At 45.8% G+C, this 18524-nt stretch overlaps 1 protein-coding gene across 2 annotated transcripts; it reads right to left on the reverse strand.

Moving 5' to 3' along the window:
* Nucleotides 1-14556: 14556 nt before the first annotated feature.
* Nucleotides 14557-18136, reverse strand: LOC118513928 (transcription factor glial cells missing 2-like). 2 transcript variants are annotated; one of them, XM_036060296.1, is made up of 4 exons: nucleotides 17291-18136; nucleotides 16143-16731; nucleotides 15981-16071; nucleotides 14557-15911 (listed from the first exon to the last, which is right to left on the reverse strand). In XM_036060296.1, exons 2-4 carry the CDS (start codon nucleotides 16716-16718, stop codon nucleotides 14626-14628), a joined length of 1953 nt encoding a protein of 650 aa, XP_035916189.1. In that variant the 5' UTR covers nucleotides 16719-16731; nucleotides 17291-18136; the 3' UTR covers nucleotides 14557-14625. The 2 variants fall into 2 exon arrangements, with proteins under 2 accessions (XP_035916189.1, XP_035916190.1); XM_036060297.1 differs by lacking the exon at nucleotides 17291-18136 and having other exon boundaries at nucleotides 16143-16792.
* Nucleotides 18137-18524: the final 388 nt, after the last annotated feature.

An 18524-nucleotide genomic window follows, 5' to 3' on the forward strand; every position in this document is an offset into this window, starting at 1 on the left:
CCACCCGATTCCACCACCCCACGGGTACGAGGGGTAGGCAAACACAATTCTTTCTCCAACCTCATCATCACCCACTCTCCCACCCCGCGCGCTTCGCTAGGTCGCACCCATATATCCCTTTGCAGCGTTAGCGAAGGGTAGTGTGCGTAAGACATCGACCACCTCAGGTGAGCTTGTGGAACCGGCTTTTTGGAACGCGCCTGGCGGGTTGGGAATGCGCGGTTGGTGGAATACGGCCGATGTTTTGGATACGGCACGACGAATGTGCTGTGGCCTTCAAAATAATAGCATGCCGGGGTGTAGAGCGTAGGGCTGGAGCATGGGACGTGCGATAGTTTGTGAACAAGAGGTATGATGACAAGATATTAGCACGCTTTCGTCGTCCTATCGCAAACTATTTTGTGTGGAAATAAATGTTGTTTAAGAAAGAAATTAAATAAATAATTGTATTTCAGACCGTATGTAACAGTGTGTGTATGTGTGCGTGCAGTATCGCAACGCAAATTTTGGTAGTGTGTGTGGAGCATTTTAGAAGCAGTCGTAGTAAGCATTGCTATGTTTACTGTTCGCGGTTTACATGCAGCCGGCATTGCTGGTGTAATCATAAAATTGGACATGTGTGCTCTTTGATATCGGAATACGATATCCTAATGAAAGGAAAAGCAGATGAAAAAAGCCATAAAAATAGTTTGCTGTACTCGATAAACAAGCGAGTAGCGGGCAAGCGTGTCCACACTACCAGATGCCCCGTCCAAAAGTTCTATTTATGGGCCCCAATCTCACCCATTATCAAGACAATTTTTTTTCTGGTTCGTAAACAGCTGTAACAGCACACGGTTCGAGAAGCAGGGAATTTTCCACCGAATGTTTCTTCACAAAACACTTTGTTCTTGCAAAACACACACCGGCATCGATAATGTGGCGCATATCAACATTTACATCCGACCAGCGCAGCATCAGGCCGGAATTTAGATTCGCATTACGAAAAACAATAAACGTACACGAGGGAAAGAGGGTGTGTGACAAACAGTCACACAAAATCACCTGCAGCGTAATAGCTCAATAGTTCAAATATAACCTCGAAAGGAAAAGGTGTGAGATTTTAATACGTTTTAGAATCTTTCGTCCCGAAGCTGACAACATCTTTCATCCTCATTGGGGGATTTATCACTTCCAGCTACACGCGTATTATGAGTGTTTTTGTATGAGTTTTTGAGTTCTCGTCTTCTCGAAGCACGAAGAAGATGGTCTTAATGGGCCAAAATTGAAGCTTGCTTGCGTTCCGAGACCTCTCTTCGCCCTTGGAGAAGCCTGGGGAGCGATCATCCTCTTCTCATTCTTTTAACAAAGTCTTCTTTTAGCCCCGAAAGAAGGCACGACTATTTTGAAAAATGAAAATGAAATGGTTCTCTGTCTCGGTTGAGTTGAGTCATGGAGAAGATCGGGGCCTGCAAAACATTTTTTTGGAGTTGAGTGATTCTTCGCAAGCCCTTAGACGAGATGATAGGTCCGTGAGCCGGCCATGTTTACAAACACAAGTTTGCGAACCGGTTTTAGCAGGCTTACACAGCCCCAGCAAGGAATGTGAATCGCCGCCACGGTTGGCACGGTTGACTCTCGCCGCTCCGTACGACTCCATAAACAAATGCGTGCTGAATGATCGCTCCTGGGGAGGCATGTAAGAAGCGTTGGGCCTCAGTGGAGGGCAAAAAGGAAATCCAAAGCTTCAGGAGTTCTGCAGAACGAAGAATTCAGTAGGCAACAACTGTAAACCGATCGGTCTGGTTGGGTGGGTGGATTTAGATACGATCGTGCTCACATGATCTTGCACGAAGGCGCAATTTGTTGTTCTAGACCAGCACCTACCACAACAACATATTTTGCATATTGTTATCCCAACCCCCCAACCCCACCCACAAATCGAGCGAACGACGCATTATGTCCGGTCTCAGCGCTTGTGTGGCGTGATCGTGCCCCTTATGATCAATTACATAGTTTTTAGCCGAGTTTTCCGAATCCGAATCGCCAGAGAACTCGGGGAGCCATGTTGTCTCGAGATAATGGCGCGATAATTCTATGCAAAAAGGCCACCACGCCTTGCCTTCCGATACTGCAAACGCTGGCCAAACCATATCTATCGCACCAGACCGGACCAGATGCAAGCAGGAAGAAACAATTGCGCTTGATTTAACGCGAGCACACATGAAGTCCGTCTGTTTTGCTGCTGCTCCACTGTTGGCCTCCTGTGTGCGAAAAATGTGAGCCAAAAGGCGTCAGATTCCAGGGTTCCGATTCCGACTGACGCACATGCGGCCTTCTGGTGTGGTGGTAGGCGAGCGACCGGACTGCTACCATTGATTGCTGCCACAGCTTCAATTGCCTTCCGAAGCACTATTATCAGTGCGGCAGACAGTACAGACAACGGCCATTTGCTCGGGATGATAGGTTTGAGGCTGCTTCTTCATCTCTGCGTCAGTAAATTGGCCCGTGTAGACGTGCGGTCGTGTAGACCGCAATGTAAACGCGTCTTATCTTTCACCCTTAACAGAACTGGCCGGAACTGGTTCACGGTGGGTGCGAAATCGAAACTGAAATCTTCCTTGTGGGGCCATACGAGTCTTGGTGTATGTGCAGGCTGTTGTAAAGCCGGCGCAAGAACATGGCACCGTTTGTTAACAAAATATACCTGGAGATGTCTTATCGGGACCATGATAACGGGTCGTCGTGACCGTATATTCGTAGTAGCAGTTTGATAATTCGTACATTTGTGCCTCAGTAGGATACACGCTTTCGGGAACAAAGAGCCTCCCGTTTTGGGCGGGGGCAATAAATGTTATTTTTACTATCGAAAAGATTGGCGAAATCATGTCGATAACTCACCCTTTCCGGCTCGGAGCAGCGCATTATTTAGCAAGATTGCAAGCTTTTGCAAGGTCACCATCCACCTCCATCGTTGGCTGATTGATTCATCCAGCCAATGCGCTCTTGAGAAGATTATCAGCGTCTGGCGAGCGTTACTGTCAATTTCTAGCCATGATTGGTGTGGCGTGGCCCTGCGGCATTTAATCTCCTTCCTCGGTACCATTAAGACCGACACATAATCCGAGGTGAATTGCTACACAAGGCACAGGAAAGGACCATATATCATCGGTAATTAGTAATCTTTCCTCTTGATGTCATCCACTAGTAACCAAGAATATGCTCCACGATACATAGCGCTGGATTAAGTATTAGCAAGCAAATAGCTTGCATACATCTTATGAGTCAGTGAACATTGGCATCGGCCCTAAAAACAGTGTTCCAGATCGGTTCCAACTGGTTTCCTTATCGTCTGTCCATAAACTTTGTTTAAAGTGGACTCTATATCATCACGATTAGGGATGGGATTAGTTTGAAAGGGTACAATAAGACATGATTGCACCTACAATTGAAGGCGGCATCCACTTTAGACGGGTTGTAGTGTAAGGAAAGAGGTGTTTGGTGTAATCAAGCTCTTGAATTGCTGAAGTTTTCCTACGGTGCGTCATCCGAACGACCGAATTTCCCGCTGACGATTTTCATGGTAATGAACATAACTATTTCCTTACGTTCATCATGTTCGGTTCACTAACGTAAGCTGCGCAAAGCAATGATCGGATGATCCTTGTGTTGTGACAACCGTCAATACACGTAAGCGCAATTAAAAAGGGCAATCCATTCGGTTGCGTCAGATGAACAGATTTGGCAGACCAAACCTTTCTTCTCGGCCGGGATGCAACACTCTCTGTGTGCAAGTGGTCGTCATAGTAGGCCAGCGCAGTAAACATCACATCATCCAAGTGACATCGTGTGACATATTAGCAAGAGTAAACATCAACAGCTTCAGAGAGAGAGAGAGAGATAGGGCAAACGCGCGCACATGATTATCTGTGATTGAAAGGAAGCGAAAACATTGACGGTTGACAGCCACCACAACAGTGCGTTGTTTTGCTTCGTTGCGACTGATTAGTTAGTGGGGGACGTTTGCAGTTTATCGTCATCTTCACTTTCCAATTATTACGACGCTTTGGCGCTTATCGACCGTTGTATCGATGTTGTTAAACATTTTGAATATCGTCGTGTACGAGCTTCTTTGCTGCTTCTGATGGTGTGTTTGACAATGATGAATCCATTTTGTTTACTGTCACGAAATTTGGGTATTATATCTAGTATTTTTAAGAGGTTCTACTCTAAAGGTATTCTTACATAATTTATAACTCAGTCATATTAAACCATCATTGGAGCTAAGGGAGTGTCACCAGCGACCAAACTGCCTTCGCCATGTTTGCCATGTTTATCCACGCATCGCCAACAGTGTTCCCTTGTGTGTTTAGTGACCGAAACCGGTTTTTTCATTTCTCCGTCCATGTTTTTTAAGGGCTCCTCCGACTTGAGTGGTGACTACATTATTTCGGCAACTGCGCCGTGTCATCCGCACGAAGGTCAACAATGAAGGGCATGGCCGCTTTTCATGAGACGAGCCTCCAGAACGCGTTTTCTGCAATATTGTTGACTGCATTACTGCACGCCCATTTCACAGGCTTGCAGGCATGGTTCGATGAGCATAAACAAATGTTGCGTCCTCAAGCGTTCAGACTTGGAACTCTCCGGTTGGAATATTTATATTTTTATCAAGCCATCGTTTGCGGTCGAATCATCATGACGAAATGTTGGTGGCGGTTGGTCGAGACAGCAGTACTTCCTCGTAATATTTTATTCGACGCGATCGATGGTGCATTGAACCTCGAGAGCGTACGCAAATAACTTCTTCTTTACGCACAAAAGAGCTTCATGATCGCGTGTGCTCGAAGAAACCGGTGCGAGCAAACCATCTTACAGTAATACTTTATTTACGCCAAATGTCTTCACACATCGTACTAATGTGCGCTTCATTTAAATTTATCCGCCGCTATTTCGCGAGCTCTAAATAATCTGCGGATGGGAAAGAAGAGAACGCGGAATTGTCTGGGGTATGTGTTTATGTATCCCATCTGCATCATAAATCATGTGCTTTTAGTACTGGCTTTTTTGTGGTTATTACGCGAGCGAATTTGTTTATGCTTTCTTGCTTTTTTGCTTCAAGAAGTGAAGTCTAGCGAGCTACTTCGAATCGAATGCACTTAGCCTCCGTATGCCGGTTTGCGATACTGGTTCTTTGTTGTTTTTGTTTACCTCGTGTGTGGTGATACCTAGAGAAAAGGGAGTAGCAGTAAAACAAGGAGAACCCTTGTGAAAAAGCGTGACTCACGTTTGATAAGAATAATCTATCTTTTTGACTGGTGAGCAGGTAAACAGTAAACACGCGAGAGTTCACCCCCTGGTGGAAAGTTACCGAGTGTCGAACTTACTAATTCCGGTTTTGAACCTGGATTGCATCATCACCACCATCGTTGACAGTCAAAAGAATTCGATCGTTCGACCCAAGGTATGTAGATATAGAAGGTAGAGTTGTTTAGAGCAAATTGACATTTCTCGACCTGACATAACAGTTCCGAGGTGATCAAGGGGAAGGGTATTGAGAAGAGTGACGGCAGCATCGGAGGAGGCGCCGGTGGTGGTATCGCTTGCGATTTTTTGACGAAAAATACAACCAAATATCGTCAATCGTCTGTGGGACAACACTTAATATGCGAAGATGACCCATAAATTAGCGAAATTGCTCAAAGGACTGAGAATCGAGGCTGTTTGTTCATGTTGGTAGCCCCATACCATATGTTTTTGTAAACAAACTCTGACATAACTCGACTAAAATGTCGCCCTGTCAAATCGATAAAAATCCACCTTCTAAATACATACACCTTGCGTTCGACCAGTTCTTGACAGAACGACTTTCCACTACTTGCTGTATGTGTGTGGATAAGTAAAAGGATAATTAAAGGGAAAACAATGCAACACCTTTGTACAAGACAAGGTCGCTTGATGGCGTGTTTTTGCACATGGGAAGCTTTTCGACTTAATCATCAAGAATGGCGCTTTGTGTTGCAAGGAGTCTGATGTGGTTGCATGTAGAGCGATTACTCATCACTCTGCCAGCTGTTAGGACACGTTTAGCGAACAAAGTGGATTAGTGCATCTACTCATCTTGCCATTAAGAAACTGAATGACTCATTGTGCCTCAGACCTTTTGGGGCCTAGTTTGTCACCAAACGTGAAGAACTCTTCGACCCTCGTTACATTTTTAGCAGCTCAAATTAGTAATAAGGTAATGAGAATTGTTTTGATTGATCACCACGTATCAGAAAGTCTTGGACTTTCCCAGCCGCTGACTATCTATTGGCACAAGTGTTCAATTCCGCACCAGATGAATGAAGCGTTGGAATTAGCAACGGACCAGTCTCCGATCCGATCCCGAACTAGGTATGCAAAGTGAGTGAATCCGGAATGTACTGCGAACAACAGACAACCCCCCTCCACGTAACGGTGTATTGACATGTCGGTTCAGCGTGTCTGCGACGTATCTCATTTCCCATGCAGCGGCAGCAGCTGGAATAAGAATCCACACGTCCGATAATGTCGCATGTTTACTCGTGTCAAACACCTTCTAGCCATCCCCGAGACAGGCTGGTGGCCGTTTGGCGATTAGAAATGCCGGACGATTTCACCTTGAAATTGTTTCCTCGCTTCCAATCTGCTCCCCATTTTCTTTATCTCCCCGCGGAAGGAGATGTGCATGATCGAACCTTGCAAATGTATTCTTCACACTTTGCGCCTTTTCTTTCAAGGACAGCGGTTGCGAAGAAGATGGCGCCCGGGTGTAGCAGTCGAGCGGTGCGGAATAATTAAGTGTCCGATTTTGTTGGTGTGAGGACCCGCGCATACTCACACACACGCAACCCTCTTATTTGGGAGATGTTTTAGTAAACATTGGTCTGTGCTGAGGTATTGCATCAGCCTACCGGCTCACACGGGTGTACGTGATAAAACGATCGTATACTAAACCATGTGCGCCATCTGTCAACGAACTTCAACCTCCCCCGGATTCTCGTGAGATAGTCAATCTCAGCTACCTGCTACCTGACGATTGAATGGAACTTCACCGTCCAAAACCACGTGGTGGGCCGTGGTAATGCGTCTCCATATTCCAACTCACACACACACATACTACTAGATGGGACGGATTTTATCAATCATCGCAACGCACATGGCTACTACGCATCTTATCGTTAGCTATCTTCCTTCACACACACACACACACGCACACACGCACACCTAAGTAATGGAAAATTTGGTCGAAAAATATGCTCTCCCACGGTTTTTGTGTACGGAACCTGCGGCGAGGCCCTCCCGGTATGTCTTCTGTGCCGTATGCCACGTTCGCCAAACGATATCTAATTGGTGCGATAGGGGACAAGAAATCCGTTCCCCTAACAACCTGAATGGAGGTGCGGTAGCAACGGAAATTAAAAAAACAAAAACGAATGTGCGACCACCATCGCCTGCTGCAGAATGGTACGAAATTAGGTCAAATTTCGGCTCGTGAAGGGTTCGCTTATGCTAGATACTAATGGTAGTAACCACTCGGTAGCCATTTTGCTTCACAACGACTACTTCTCGCTAGCTGTCAAAGGTGAGATTGGTATTATGGGGCACTGGTGAGTGTACTACTAAAAATTATTATTAGCTTTTTACAATGGCATGTGTCATGGTGTCAAAAGAGCATCAAATTAGCTGCCAGCCAACCCTGCACCATGTGCAACTGACCCGCGCGGCGTGGACGTTGGACTACGGATTAGCCCCAGGAAAGAGAGCAGCAGCCGGCTTACCCGGCCACTGCCTCCGAGACGCCCCAACAAACGGGGTTCTATTTTTGACGAGGTTTATACCGATAAAAGAAACAAACAGGCACCAAATGTGTGTTACGCGCCATTATGCGTTCCTTCGCTGCCATGTGGAGAGTGCTGCAGCAGACCACGTTTTTCGGGGATGATTTCCGGTAAGATCAAGTCTACTTATTTACGTGACCGATCGTTTCTTCTCGTGTGGTTGCATTTTGTTGATCTTCTTTGACACACCAACAAAACACACGTCCGATAACACGCCGACAGCGTCTGATGCAATATTGCTCACTCATTACTGAGCGCGGCGAAGCTTCTTATCGCCATCTACTACTATATCGCGGACTTTTGTCAACTTTTGCTGCAGTTGTTGTCGTTGGCTTTTGGGGAGGGACCAAAACACACAAATCCGGTTTATCGGTTATTGTTGATCCGTCGTTGTTGTTTACAGGGCTGGCGTATCCCCTGGCGTATTATGTGATTTCCTACGGACGTGGCACGCCCGCTTCCGAATGTATTTTCAAGTTCACCTCGAGTAAAATGCGTTTCGTTTATTTTTGTTTTGATGGATATAAGGCAAAAAAAATCGTAAACCAACAAAACAATATTAGATCATTAACTGTTTACCGTGCCGTGCGCGTTGCATTCGCTTCGACTGGTGATTTAGTAAATGGCAAGGTCAGTTACGATGGATTTTCTTCGTATCAGCGGGAGAAGGTAGATCCTATCGGTCTCCGAAATCTAAATGTCTTTGTTGTTTCCTGTCCCTGGTCCGGTGGCACTAGATAGTGGGGGGGGATACTAGAAAGGTGTAACGATACTGGTTTCGGTTGGTTCTGGCTCAACAGAAGAAAATCATAAACAAGCCGATTACAAGATATGGCGGAGCCGAACGTATCGCCTTAAAAGGATTGGACCCGCTGGACCCTCTGGTGATGGTGGTGGACTGATCAGTGTTCCCTTCTTCTTGTTCAATTTTATCCTTAAATGCAGCTACAAGTCGCATTTCCGTATCGTAGATCAATGGGAAGCAACTTTGCATTGATGCTTCCAATTAGCGAAGAAGCTCCAGCGGTCTTTGTTGTTGGCGCTGGCACAAAGGCTTCCACTTCAGAACAAACTCGCTCACTCCCGAATGCCGGTCACGAACGCCTTCTGTGCGGGGTTGGTTGACTGGCGCTGGATATCGTGGGTGCGCAAGAATTAACTCTTTTCGAACCGGTCTGCGTGCCGGTTGTGGCAAGGTGTGAACCGAAGGGTATATCGACTCCAGGAAGTTGACAGCTATATGTAGTCACATAGGGGCTTCTACGGTTCTCGATAAGCTGAGAACTCTCCTCGCCGCGTAGCCGTGAGGAATAAATTTGAATAATTGTGCTCGAAGAAGAAACTGTCACTGTCACACGGTGGTTCGATCGGTTCGGATCGTTGAGCATTGGACAATAGATCCAGCTGCTTAAGATTAAATCCAAAACTCATGACGTACGACTCAGACGCTTCCAGAACCATTCGTCACACGAGCTGTCCCAGAGCTGTGCAGGCGTTCTGGAGCAAGGTGCTAGAGAAAGCACGTCGGCTGGTGGCATGTGGCATTCCATAAGCGGCGTTTGACTCAATCAAGCATCAAGTGCTTCTCGGGCACTAATCAGTTTGCAAACTCTCTGTGTGTGTGTGTCTCTCTCTCCCTTCACTCGGCTTAATCTGATCGGCGGTGCACATACATTGTGGGAAGCAGAGTTTCATCGGTTCGAGCTGGTTTCGCTTCTATCTTAATTACCTCTCGGAAGGGTCCTGCGAGCAGCCGTTCTTCCGTCTAGCTGGCTGTTGGCAACTATTTGTATCCCGGAGTACACAGCAGCAGGAAGCAATAAATATTTTGCTTCCAACGTTGGGGATTCTAATATTTGTGGTTGTTATTCGTTCAAACAACGCTCGCTCTTTCAAACCCCTACAGGCTGACCGATGCGGATGCATTTGCCGAAGAGTAGTGAGCAGTAAACAGCTTTCACATTAAATCGTGTGAACAGATTAAACCAGAGGAGGTTTACAGTTGCCGGGTTAGTTCATCCGGAAAGTCGCGTGTTCCTGGTACGGGTTTGGAGCATGATCACAGCTCGGTCCCCTAAAAGAGAATCCATTACAGAAGGCTACTGGCATCGTACAAAGCTACGCTTTGTGTTCTTCACACCGAGACCGAACTTTGCTGATGCAAGACCGGCTTTGAGTCTCCAAAGAATTTGTTGTTCTATTAAGAAAACAAAACACAAACACAGCCACATGTCGCTCTCGCTCTCTCTCCCTTTCTGTGGCTAGATCGATTGGTCTAGACATCTCTCCTCAACTTCGACAGTGCACGATTCTTCAACATTGTTTCGTATTCCGTTCCCCGCGCAACAGGCGAGTCCTCCTGCCGAAATCACGTGTCTAGGGCGTTGCATCAAGTGTGACTCGCGGTGTCTATCGCTTGCTGCCTCTTAGCTGCACATGCACCATGTATGTGTGTGAATGCTACGACGCAAAAATCCGTCATGTTGCAGTCAAAATACCACTTGCGGCGCACATGTTGCAAGAAAGTAAAGAATAAGTGGCGCTCGACGGAAGAGAACCTACCGGGGTTAGCTTTGCTCTGGAACACTTAATCACATCCCCAGCGCTGTGAAGATGTTAGAAGCGAAACGAACCTCGTGTACTGTTTGGCACTTTAAATTTTGATTCCCGTTCCTTGTCTTCATCTCCTTCTTGAACGTCGATCTTGCACCATGAGGGCTATCAGTTCCACAGCCGTGTACTCCGCATCGAAGGTCATACGGATCGGATGGGTGAAGTATGATTTTGCACGTACTGCTCGTTTTTTGATGCTCTGTTGTACTGTGTGTAAACAATTGACACGCTTGTTGGCCGGCGGACCAGGATGACCTGAAAAACTCGGTACGGTTCTTGCAGCGTAATTAACGTGATCTGGATCACGAGCGAATTTAAGCCAGGCATTCCAAAGTACGCTCAAGGATGATCGGCAAATGATCATCCAGGCCTGAGACAGGAGAGATCAGCTTGTAAACAAAAACACCGACCGAAAATAAGGAAGTATAAGCATATGTTTTGGTGCACCATTATGAGGGCATGAGATGAGATGTACTTCCACCTTCTATACTTTACAGTAGAAGCGTCTCAGGTGGTTTGGTAGACTATGCTAACATTCCTTAATTAAAACAATTATTAACTCGCTAATAATACAATCCAGTGGTGGTTGTTAATGATTCCTGCCTACGAAAGCTCAGGGAGAATACACCGAGAACGTAGCACCACGACAGAACTGGTTCGTGGAGCTCAGAATCGTGAGTAAACATTAGTACGCACCGTTTGCACCGGGGCCGGGTCGAGCTGATAAGCGGAAGAAGTCTTAGACCCGAGTAGTTCTTATCTTATCAGAATGTCCACGATCGCACTACCAGCCCTCGTAATTGGTGTGTTGACGTACTGTAGCGTTTATTTTCATAGTAGGGCTTGTCACCGTTACGTAACTGATCGCCAATCCCCCGCTTTGGGGTGAGCTAGGGCAAAGTATTTATTGTTGGCAATGGATAAAACGATTGTTTACCCTGTCGGTTGTTATTAGAGACTTGGTCCTAATAATAACTCCGATGTAACCTAACTGCGCTATAGCTGTGACTGCTGTTTGAATTTAAGAATTATTTACTAGCAGTAAGAACTTTCTCTACCAACCTTACCTACACACGGTGCTGAAAAATAGCCGAAAAAGCAAACAAAAACATTGCCGAAAATCGTATCGTTAACCTTGGGGTGGATAAAATTGAATACCAAATTTATGCCCCTCCTGTCCGAACCTGTCCCTGAACCAGTACATCAGCAAAGCTCGGAATGAATCAATTTTAAAGCGGCTTTTCAAAACATTTCCAATGCGAACCAAGCGAACGTTGGCTGCACTTTTGGCTGTGGTGCTCTGGCAAAGATTTTGCTACTCGAAGGTGCATCGAAAGTGTTCACAATCCAGAGTGGTCTGCGCCGGTTTCCTTGACCCATATACAGTGGTCAGCACATTCCACACAGCAAACCACAAGGATAGGATGGGCCACCGTAGAGCACGATCGAATTACTACCAATTGACCAGTTGGTTCATTGAAAAATATCGCTGGCAAAGGTGAGGTTATTTTTAAGTTGTTTAGGATGGGATGTTTCTGTTTTTAGCTACGATCACAGATTAACACTATCGCTGACTGTCGGGTGTCTTGGGTATGGGAAGTGCGTTAGTAGCATCGTGTGCACCTTCAAACCAAAAAGCGATGAATTTGACAGCCAACAAAGCAACCCTGCCAGACTACCTGTCTTCTGACTGACAGCTTCATACGGCAGCAGAAGCCGAAGAGTACACACACAGGCTACTTTGATGCCAATAACCGTCGAAGACTAATTGCATCAGCACGAATCTCTCGTGGTCATCCGTGGTCGAGTAATCGAACGATTCCTTGGGCGTGCCGACCGATTCCCGACTCCTAATCGGATGATATAATTGTTGGTTGGCTAGCTGTTTGTGTTTACTCGCTAGAACCGACTAGTGCGCAATGGAACCACATTGTTAAGCGCCAGCATCACGTCACCCTAAGCACCGATGCACCCCGCTAGCTAGAGAGCACCGTTGAAAGGGGGTAGCGTGCAAGGCAAGGGTGGTCTGTATGAGTTGGAGCTGTTTGGCTTTTATTTTTTACTCCGTTCCGTTGTTTATCGCCTGCTTGACCGGGGGGTAAGTAAATGAGCCAGTGTGCGTGTGCCTTTGAGTGAAGCTAAATGAAGCAAATGCGTCTCCATACGGTTGTTGTTTACGTCAAGCGCCGGTCCAAGACATGAGACTCGCTCCCGAAGGGGGCACGGCACTTATTCAAGCTGAGATTTAGCATATGGGCACGACTTGTTTTAAGTTCTGGACGCTCTGGACAGGAAATGAAATAGCGTCTCCTAGGGAAGGAAGATCGACGGGAGCAGTGGGGCGACGGAGAGCTATTTTAGTCTCCGGCGACATTTAAAGACGCTGTTAGAATTAATACTAAATCCACTTGGAACTTGCGAGCAGAAGCGAACGAGGAAGTGGTCGATCACAACACACACGGTTTACGCGAGCGTGAAGTTAATGAGTCATTTTAGAAGTGATTCGTGCTTGGCTCAAAGAATTTGATTTGATCTTCAATCGAATGCGTATATTCTGTTGCTCCCGTATTTGTATTCCTACACTCGAACTTGTTTGTTTGGTTGGAAATGGCAGGGAACGGCTATGTGACGACACGTGAGCGAATGGCGAATTGAAAACAAAGTTCTTGTCATCCGATCTTTCCGATCCGGATAGTTTACTTTCCGCGTGTGTTCTTGGGAGTCTCTGGTCCAAGGGCTTCGGACATATCATACGGACAGCTTCGGTGTGCGGGATACTGGTCCACTGATGGCGGCGTGCCCACCAGTGTTGATCATATTTCACTGTCAATTACAAAAGCTGGTCACTTGCACCATGTTGGGGAGTGGAGTCAATCAGCGATAGTAATGGCTGCTGCTCCTGCTACTTACGTATGAGGAGACATATCTTTTTCTAATTAAATCACAATTAGAAACAGGGAATTGTGGTGACAATTTGCGCACATTGTAGCTAGGTGGTAGAGAATGCAAAGCTAGAACAAAACATTGTAAAGATCTGTAAATGAAAGGGAAAGTCTTGAAAAGTTCCTCTAGGAGTTTTGTGCATTAGTTGCATACGGTGACTCTCCCCTAATGGAGGAGAGTTTCATGTTGATCGTGCGCTAATGCTAACGCCACCCGGTGCCAATAAAGTGCTGATGGTAACAATTTATCGTCCGCCCGTTGCCTCGGTGGCTTGTTGGCGCACGGTTCAAACAAGCCGTCTAGACACCCGCTACCCCAAAACCGGTCCACGGCGAGTCAAGCTACTGAGCGGCTGTCGATGATCAAGGTCCTTTCCGCCTTTGGAAGCATACTAAGCCGTATATGCTGCTCGAAGTCTACTAACGGTATTTGCCGTTTCTTCGGGCGGCGCTGGTATGGTGCGGAACTGAAATCGCACACAGGAAGGAGGAGGAAAATGGAATCGATTTCCATTTGAATTGTTTTATTTCACAATAGAACAGGAAATTTCGCATATGGTTTTAAGGTGGGTGTTTCAGTCTGCACGAACAGTTGCTCCAGCGAATGTAAAGTGTTCCTCAACATAACGGCATGGGAATGGGTTCGGTTAGAAGGAATTTAAAGCAAGCAATACCGATTTAAAAGTATTTAAATTCCTGTACAAATCATTCAAAAATTTGTTTGGAACAAAATAACCAATAGAATGTTCAAAATAAACAAAAACACACATTCCGTTAACAGCTTAGTACTACATCTCCCCAACAGATGGCAGTAAGTGTGGTTGAAAGACATCACATGTAGAGGGCGCTAGCACCGTTCGCTATATTCGCCCCTGGTGGTATGCAATGTGTTGTATTTGTTACGTTCCCATTCGACAGTCGTGTTACATCGAATACCACAGGGTAAAGAGGAGTTTTAAGATAATTAATTTAAATAACAAATAGAGAATATGTTTTTTTTATGAAAATATATTAAAATAAATAACCGATAGAAACGTGTTGTACCAGTTTTCATACGCCAGTAGAAAGGACCGATTCACACGGATTCGTCATCAATTTGTATCGAGTTTAATTAACATTGTCTTAAGACTCTACTTCAACCATTTGTACAGATTTTCATATATTAAGGACATATTTACAGTTATTTATTCTCCAACAACGTGATCGGGATTCCCCACCCCACTCTAGCTCTAGTAAAACTCATACGCCGCTAGTGGAAGCTCGGGATGCATTTGCTGCACTGCAGCCGCTTGAAACGATGCACCACCACCACCACCAACCCCACCGTGAATGGGCGCTAGGGACGATCCCTTCACGTAATTGCTCCCGAAACGATAATTATCGCCGGCAGCATAGGAATAGTGTACTACCTCCTGGCTGTGTTGTCCTCCGGCGGCCATCGCGCTACTCATATAGCTGCAACTACTCGTGCTGTACGACTGCTGTTCGGAGAAGTTGGAGTTCGCATGACTACTGGGCGAGGTGGTATGATGATCCGCTGGGTGATAATCGTAATTGACTGATGCTTCGCTGGCAAGATGGTCATAATTAGCCTGCTTGTGGGGCGATATCACCGAGGTTATGCTATTGTTGTTCATGATACTGCTGCTATTGTTGTTAACGCTGTTGCTAAAGTAGGTGCCAACGGTGGATGTCCCTCGGAAGGTGTAGGGCGCTTTTTTGTATTGGTTTTGATCACAGTCGTACGGTCGTGATCGTGACACCGCTAGGGAGGAGTCTCCTAGCGCAGTCTTCCCTGTTGCGGTGGATCCAATCTCTTTTTTGATGTATCTTAACAAATCCTTGGAAGAGCTATCATCGTGGGAATGATTACTGTAGACAGCATCGTTCGAAGCGAAGTACTTGCTGTTATGAAGCGAAAGGTGATGGTCTGCAGCGACCGATGCGTCATTCGTGGGAGTTCCGTAAGAGCAGGCTTGATTTGAAGCATGATAACTCCCGGTTAATGAGTCAGCCCCATTATTTGCGACAGGATTCGCTCCAAATATGTACTCGGGACTTATTTGGTTACACTTCTTGTAGATAGCCCCACTGCCGAGATCAAGTAGAGTGGTCGGAGTCGTTGTAGGCAGTTGATTGACTATAGCAGGTGTACTTCCGGTACTGTTTTGGTGTTGAGGCTGCTGTTGCTGTCGAAGCGGTTGGTCAAGCTGGAAGATTTCCTCCGGATGGAAGCACTCGTTCATTAGGCTGGAGTTGCAGGATGAACCATTGCCAGGTCCCGTTGGGTCGTACGCGGAGGACGGTGCAAAGGACTCCATGTCGGGCTCGTATGATTGCCAAGTCCCACCGGAATGGTGATGATTCTGGAGGGTCGTTTGATGGTGGGATGGATCGAAAAACATCCCCGTTCCTTCGGAAGTCCTCGAGAGGGACGAGGGCAGAGAGTTGACTCCCAGCTTTGTTCTACAGACACAAGGAGTGCGGGTGCATGTTGAGCACTTTGATGAGTCTTCTAGAAGCAAAAAAACATTTAGTAAAACTATATTCCTTTTTGCGTTGAATGAGTTATTAAGAACCATACCATAACTGGGATCAGGAATCAGTGGTGGAGGTTGAAGAATTTCTGGTCCTGAAGTACCATGAGCCTTACTGGATGTTTTAAGTGACATCAGCTAATGGAAAAAAGTACCAAAAAAACTGATTAGAATTCGATAGCTGGAACTGAAGAACTTTACCCCTCTACCTTATTTCCTAGCGCCGCATCTCTCAGCAGAAGCACCGACAACTTTTTACTCCTGGCCGCCGAACCCTTCGCACCACTTCCCGTCGCACCGATCAGCTTCCTTGTCTCACCGGACGTCTTCGATTCTGGCTTCGGATGGTCATGACTCCCTTTCGCCTGGAAGAAGATCGCTTTCTCCGTGTGGCGCCAGTAGTGAGTGACAGGATATCCACAGTGTCCCCGACACGGTAACACCTCCAACCGACCCGCCTTACAGTGGCGATTGGGACACGCTCGTCCTTGCTGTTTCCGCCTTGCTTTATCACAGATGGCAGGTCGCAGATTAATCTGTCCCCCGTTCGGTAGCTTACAACGCGCGGTACAGATAAGCACTCCCAGGCAACTTTTCTTCAGAATGCTAACGTTGTGATTGTTGGTATTACGCATCGCCCATCCAGAGATGTGCTTCCGGGCGTGATCATCCGTCGGATGGTAGACGTGCCGAACGTGTCCGTCGGCCCATTCGTTAAACTTTTCGTACGCCAGCTCCTGGATGAATGGGATGTGCGCATCATTGATGTCCCATTCGCCGGCCATTTTGTGCTGCGGGCTGGAAAGAAAACATTATTGTACAGCTGACAATCCCACCAGATAACATCAAATCATAGCAAAACGTAACATTCTCCATCATAGATCTAATAAGCACGGATCAATTAAAGCGCACCATTGCTTTTCGGGGAGGTTTGTTACACTTTAATAGACTGCAATTAAGATAGGTTTAGATCAGAAGCGAAATCAATTCGTTACATGAGTCCGGTGGTAGTAAACAATGGTAGCTAACATGTGTAATTATTTGATCAAAACCAGTTAAAAATCAATTAAAAATGGGTTGCATTTGATTGGTATCGTAGAACATTTTTTGTAAGATGAGAGATGCATGTCTTGCAATGAAGAAGATTGTTTTGCGGTTGTTTTTGACATTCAATATAAATTTTGATTGTTTTCTTCTTATAGTTTATCACTTTAATAGGCAAAACGATACATATTGAAGTATTTTTCGTTTCAATTTACGTACAAAATTTTCCATTTCGTTTTTCAATTTACTAAACTTTTCTCAGGTAAACCTCTTAATTATTCGGAAAGGATTTTTTTAAATACTAAATACCTACTGTTACTTAATCTATCACTGCTTCAACCAACGTTTTATGTTCACTAATTAAGTATTTATTTTTATTTCTCACTTTGTTGCTCACTATCACTGTTCATTGGTCATTCTTAGGCTCGGCTGTTTTAGTGGATTAAGTAGTATGATACACTATTCACTCACTGGAAAAACTTCTTTTGTTTTCTTTTCTCGTTTTCTTTTTCACCGTTTTGTCACTGTTTTATTGAGTTTTGGTTTATTTTATTATCTCTTTAATCTTTTCATGATTGTTTTCCAATGTTTGATTTATTTAGCATTTAAATTGTTCACCTAATATTTTTCACTTTAAGTAAAACTTTTCCACTTTTAATCATTTTCACCCTATATTTCGAAGGAAACCGATTTTAAACCCTTTTCTTCGTCCACTGTTCCACACTAAAATCGCGAATAAATCCACGGAGTTAGCACTCGGAAGCTTGATGGCGGACACACGCGCGCGCTACAGTCGATCGACGCACTATCGCCCCAAACGACGGGAACAATTGAACGAAATTTGATGAAATGTGTTTGTTTCTTGTAACGCTATGTGCCATCTCCCACTCAGCGCGGACTCGGGCGCTCACGGTTTATGCTGTCTCTCGCGATAGAAAAGTTTGCTCTCGTTTTTTTTCCCTTCTATGCTCTATGCCGCTGTCTGTCACGATCGACCAGCCCGACCGAGCGACTGAGGCATAGTTTTTGGGATAAGGGCGAAATAAAACGTGAAGCAAGATAAATACAGCCCACCAAATTCCGCGGGAGATCGTTCTCTCACCCTCACATTTTTCTACTCAGTCAAAGGGAGTTTTCCCTCCGATATTGTTGGTGCTTGTTGCTGGCTGCGTGCTCCAGTTCGCGAAGGGGAAACATAATAATTGTCCCACGGGTAGCCCGTGGTCGGGCCCCTGCCAGTTGGTAGGAGGCGGCAACGATTGGTGGCGGCATCAATTACACAACCGAACCACCATCTTCTAGCACCATCATCATCATCATCATCATCATCGTCATTTTCTTCTTGCTCGTAGCAACACCGTTTGTGGGATCTCATTTGTCAAAACACATTCTCACTGTGATGGGACTTTTCTCGCCTGCTGCTGATGCTATGCTACGATCGGTTCCAGCGAAGCAGTCCTTTGCTCGAGCAGCTCTCATTCTTTGGAATGTACTGGCACTGTCAGCTCCCTTGTGGGCCCAGAAATGGGGGAGAAAAGCAATAAAAA

This window comes from Anopheles stephensi, chromosome 3 (assembly GCF_013141755.1).
Source record: "Anopheles stephensi strain Indian chromosome 3, UCI_ANSTEP_V1.0, whole genome shotgun sequence".
Classification (NCBI taxonomy): Eukaryota; Metazoa; Arthropoda; class Insecta; order Diptera; family Culicidae; genus Anopheles; species Anopheles stephensi.